The sequence below is a fragment of the Carassius auratus genome, unplaced genomic scaffold (genome assembly GCF_003368295.1).
Source record: "Carassius auratus strain Wakin unplaced genomic scaffold, ASM336829v1 scaf_tig00008539, whole genome shotgun sequence".
Taxonomy (NCBI): Eukaryota; Metazoa; Chordata; class Actinopteri; order Cypriniformes; family Cyprinidae; genus Carassius; species Carassius auratus.
This window is the reverse complement of record NW_020523950.1, coordinates 596927-602753: the sequence shown is the minus strand read 5'-3', so window position 1 is coordinate 602753 and position 5827 is coordinate 596927. Positions and strand designations below refer to the sequence as shown.

Below are 5827 nucleotides of genomic sequence, written 5' to 3'. Positions count from 1 at the left end.
CTGCAGAGGATCCATTGACGATGTTCTGATGATAAAACACACATACACACACACACACACACAAATTGGATGGCCTGAGGCTGAGTAAATTTTTCACAAATTATATTTTTTGGGTGAAATATTTCACATTGTAAACATGATTTAAGTTCGGTTCACACCGAAAAAGTTTTTGTGATTAACAACGCAGCTTTTTTTACTGTGTTCACATGCTCTGAATTGGCATATTTAATGTTGCTTGGCCATACACCTTGTTTTTGAAATTGCATGTCAAATTAAAAGAATGTCAGTCCTTAAATCACATTGTAGCATGTTTTACTTCTTAAACATGCTCTAGGTGGATGTACTGTATTTGACCCTTACAAGGTGATTCACACATGAATGCAACATTTTTAATATGCTGTGTCAAGTAAAAAGAAGTGTTAAATGCTTTTCAGACGTAGAGTGCTTCACAGCTTTTGTTATCCATTTTTGAATGTACGTTGTCGTATTTAACCAAAAAAATGACAAAGATGAGACATCTATGCACCGTTGTGTATGTGCATTAGAAGGTTAATATAAAATCTAAACAATAAAAATCTAGTGTGAAAAATATTTTTTTGGGGAACAAAAGGACGTATTAATTTGGATCACAGAAAGGACACGCCTGTTGCCCTGCACTATGAATGTGTGTGTGTGTACGTATTCACATTTTTCATTTAAAATCTTGAGCAAACACACAGAGCAGGCGGAGGCTGCATCTGCTGACGTACAGCCAGTGGCTGCGAGAGAGTCTGAATCACAGAGCATCTCTACAGAAGCATATCCAACAAACAGAGGAGCAGCAGAGCATTTCTGAAGCCAACATCAGGAGAACTTCAACACCTGATTAATTGACTATACCTGTAGCTTTCGATTCCTTTTTTGTTATTCAGTCCACCATCTGAATCAGTTTTTTATTCTTTATAATTTTTTTCATTTCCTCTGTAATTTTCATCCCTCATCTGCTGTCTGTTCTTCCCCATCTCTTTATCTTCACAATTCCCGATGAACGACTCATACCTGCAGTTTCTTAAAGGGCAGAAACCTGCAAACAGCACGTCTTTGCCTCCTAATGGCAGCACGGTTGATCCTTCAGCAGGAGCGCTGTGCGAGCAGGTTCAGATCCAGGCGGAGGTTTTTCTCACTTTGGGTATTGTGAGTCTTCTGGAGAACATCCTCGTCATCTTGGCCGTGGTCAAAAACAAGAACCTTCACTCACCGATGTATTTTTTCCTGTGCAGCCTGGCTGCTGCGGACATGTTGGTGAGTGTGTCGAACTCCTTGGAGACCATTGTCATTGCTGTACTAAACAGTCGCCTTTTGGTGGCCAGTGACCATTTTGTGCGTTTGATGGACAATGTGTTTGATTCAATGATCTGCATTTCTCTCGTGGCATCAATCTGCAACCTCTTGGCGATCGCTGTCGACCGCTACGTCACGATCTTCTACGCCTTACGCTACCACAGCATAGTGACCGTACGCAGAGCATTGGTGGCCATCGCTGGGATCTGGTTGGTGTGCGTGGTCTGTGGTATCGTCTTCATAGTCTACTCAGAGAGCAAGACGGTGATTGTTTGTCTAATCACAATGTTCTTCGCCATGTTGGTGCTCATGGCCACTCTCTACGTACACATGTTTCTTCTCGCCAGACTTCACGTCCAGAGAATCGCAGCATTACCTCCAGCAGCAGCTGCAGCCGGCAACCCGGCCCCGCGTCAGCGCAGCTGCATGAAGGGAGCTGTGACCATCTCCATCCTCCTCGGCGTGTTTGTGTGCTGCTGGGCGCCGTTTTTCCTCCACCTCATTCTGCTGGTGTCCTGTCCGCACCATCCGCTCTGCCTCTGCTACATGTCTCATTTCACCATGTACCTGGTCCTCATTATGTGCAACTCTGTGATTGACCCCCTCATCTACGCCTGCCGCAGTCTGGAAATGAGGAAGACCTTTAAGGAGATACTCTGCTGCTTTGGCTGTCAGCCTCCACTTTAGATGAATGTCTGGTCTGAAAGAAGACTGAGTGTGCAAACAAGAAGTTTACCTTGATGTTAGATGCCAAAGTGTGGTGCTCATAATGATAACACATATCAAGAGAGGAGGATACGGTCAAAAGCAGACATGTTGAATTCAGAAAAATTGGACTATAAATTTGTCAAGCACTAAGAATGATTTGGAAAGCTCAGGTGATGCAAGAAAATCAGAGAAATGAAGGGTAGACTGAATTGCTTGCTGAAAGAGCAGACCAATCATGTGTTAGTCGAGTGCAATTGGGTCTGACAGTTTGAAGCTATACTGAAAATCTAGGATTTAAACTCTTATTTAAACCTAGAAAGGAATGGACAGTTTTAGGATTCAACGGAATAAAATTTAGAAAATACCCTAATTATTTCATATTAACATTAATATGAAATAATTGAAATTCTGCATTATTTCTAAGTGAAAACTTATTGAGTAAATAAGTGATGTTGATCATTTGACTGTGTTTTTTCAGTGAAGTCTAGACAATCTATTAGTACTTTGCAACTGCTTTACGTTTAGGTGAATTGGTGGTAAATTTGTATGATCTCATTTGTGCATTTTTTTACAATCTGCTTATGCCCCACTGATGGTTATAGTTCAAGGGTGGATGTTTATGCTTACTATTTCTCTAAAAATTCAATGTTTTTGTGCCAATAAAACTGTCATGAAACATGAAACAGTTAATTGGTTTGTTTAAGCATAAGCTCTTCGGATTATTTCAATTGCATATATTTATGCCAAACGTGTATATAATATATTTTAGATATCTGTGACAGTGTTAAAAACATTTTGGTGTGTAGATGCCTGTGTTCAAAGCTGCTGAAGTGGAATCTTACTGACAGTCTGCGGTGAAAGACGCTTGCTGACATCAAAAACATCAACGCACTTGCTAAGCATCTCTCCTTCTTTTTGAGGTGTCATTAACTTTGTGGTTTATCACAGTTGTCAGAATCAGAATCAACTTGGACTGTCTCCAGTTAGCAACAATATGCCGTCAACTCAACCCAACTGCTGCAGTCAGCATGTGCTGAACATTGAGCTATCCAAGTCTCAAATTTCTCTAAATTTGCCTTTCAGGAGTGGAATGTAACTGGATTTTCCCCATTTATTTTTTGTCAGACTTAAGACAATACCCAGAATACCCAACTAAACATATCATTTCAAACACCAAATGTCCCTCCTAAAATGGAGTTTATTTTTTTTTTATTTTTTTTTTTTTTGCCTTTTATTCAGAAGTGGAAAGGAAGTGTCTTGGTCAAGATCAGAAAGACCACAAACCAGAATTTGAACTCAGGTCGCGCAAAGCACAACCTCACTGTGTGTCAGAGCACTATATGTTGGCTCAGACTAATTATCCCTCTTATTCAGTTACATAGCATCATAGTTTAGCTTTTCTATAATGGTTTAAGTTTGATATTCTGCTTATTAAAGCAGACCTAGATTGAGTCGCACTGCAATGTTATCAGGACTGTGCTTGCACTCTTGCATGACCAATATTAGCACATCAGCTTTAGCACTTCACTTGTATCTGCAAAAAAACTTGCCAAATAAAAGGGTTTAGCTTAAACACAGCATGTGATCTCCGTTTCTTCATGTGGGATATATGAACGCCAGTTTGTGTCTCCATAAAAAGTGTGCGTGTGTGGATCGTTGTGATTTTTCAGATCAGATTCAAATTCTCTTCCTTCTCATTCTCACCACAAATGCTTTTAATGCAAAGTTCTGTTATCATATCGCATTTAATTTGAACTGTAAGGTGAACAGTGAGATGAACAAAGATAAAGAAAAAGAAAAAAATAAAGGCTATCCTCAGTCATTGCAAGCAATCTGTAGGTGTTTATCTTCCTATGTAAGCTATATTGTAAATGTCAATATTTGTATATTATTCTCCCAGAGTACTTTTTTCATAGAAAATTCTTACATTTAAAAATCTTTATGTTGCACCCGCTTCAAAAATAATAATAATAATATAATAAATAATTAAATAACTTTGATGTGAGTCTCAGTATGTCAGAAGAACTCTATGTAATGTCCTGAATGAACACATCTGTGCTGCTCAAAAATGAACTATAAAATTAGAAGAATTGTCCAAGCAGTTATAGGTCTGTTTCCCTCGCCGCGTGTATTTTAGAAAGAACTACACTATAAAATCATGTGAAATTTATGAATGACACATATCATAATTTAGACTGTATTATAGATCCCTTGAAGCATATGTATTTAGAAATACCAAATAAATATAAAGAACTGGCTCTGAACCTTCATTTGGCAGATACTTTCATCAGATCCTGCAATTGCTTGTTATTGCTGCTAAAGCTGGAGGGGAAAACAAGAAAGTGTAGGACAGGAATGTTTATCACTTATCAATGAGGCCAGTAGCTAGTGACGTTAATGGACTCGCCTTCACCCTTTCTGGACCTTAATTGTAGTCCTGAAGGGAGAGCGGGCTGAATCCAGTGATTCACATGATGTCTTGGGGTTTAGCAAGTGTGACCTGCCTCCTTTATGCTATGATGCAAACCCTGAAGCAAAAATATGACTGTTACCACAGGGGTCAATAATGGCACAAAACTCTGGACTATTTGTTCTGCATATTCTGTGCCTTTAACGTAAAACACACCTGCACTGGATGGCAGGGGGAAGGTCGTTGGGTATCTACACACATCAGCAATGTTACTGAGTACATTAGAGTTGGCAGGAATCCAATGGCAGTGATCTGAGAGCTTCTCACCAGGAAAGAAATATCGGAGAACGCATATGAATGAGTCACTACAGTTTGCTTTGGGCCACCTGCAGCTTAACAAAATAAAATAAAGTTTGTTTAAAACTTAAGGAAAAATATCACAATGGGATCACTCACTTACATAGTTCCTGAAAAACCATCAACTCACCGTGTGTCACTCAAAGTGGTTTGGTTTAATGTGCTCTGCAAAATAAAGTCATATTAGAATGAACTGAAGGTGCGTTAATTATGACAATTTTCATTTTTGGGTAAACTATCCAGTAGAGGTCTTCACGGGTCCAAAAATTCTTGCCCGAACCCGACAGAGACCCGTAATGTACTACACCGAACCGACCCGGACCCGTCTATTATTTCAAAAGCTGGACCCGGACCCGTGTAGATCCGAGAAATGCCTACCCGGACCCGACCCGGACCCGTATATTACTTGAAATCTGGACCCGAACCCGCCAGGAAGACACAGACCCGACTGGACCCGACGTTGACATATGCCACCTTAAATTGCTATTACAAGTCAATAAACCTGTTGCGAAGAATACAGCTTTTTGTCTTACCTAATTTAAAGAGCCGTGGTCTCTCTTCCTTGTACCTGACTGCCTGTGATGCATTACAATCCTCCGTCAAGAAAGTTATTCATGTTATTCCTCTCGTTATTCCAAGTCCAAGCTGAATCCACTCATTATTTCAGCTTCAAAAGTCCACTTGATGTCACGGTGACGGATGACAAATGCTACTGTGCACATGTACATTCTGACTCGAATTAATTCGCATAATAACTTACACTGTTTGCCTTTTGAACTATAATAACGATCGCTCGTGCAATGCCATGGCCGCTGACATTATTTATTTACTATCATCTGATCTCTGTCTGTGCTCTCTGCTCAGCATCGAGTCTGAATCTGAACCACTAAAACTTTAAGATTAAACGGTTCATTTATAATATTATAAAAAATGGGAGAAAATGTAAAACGCGGTTTGGCGGTCGAAGTGTCCCTCAGTGCTTGCCATAGAAACATGACTGCACATGCGTGCTAGCTTTATCAACCTAAAATG

General features: G+C 39.8%; 1 protein-coding gene across 1 annotated transcript; it reads left to right on the top strand.

Annotated features, from left to right (window-relative positions):
- The first annotated feature begins 657 nt into the window (after positions 1 to 657).
- Positions 658 to 2125, top strand: LOC113072078 (melanocortin receptor 3-like). The gene has a single exon (XM_026245217.1). The coding sequence runs from the start codon at positions 1024 to 1026 to the stop codon at positions 2005 to 2007; it is 984 nt and encodes a 327-aa protein (XP_026101002.1). The 5' UTR covers positions 658 to 1023; the 3' UTR covers positions 2008 to 2125.
- Positions 2126 to 5827: the final 3702 nt, after the last annotated feature.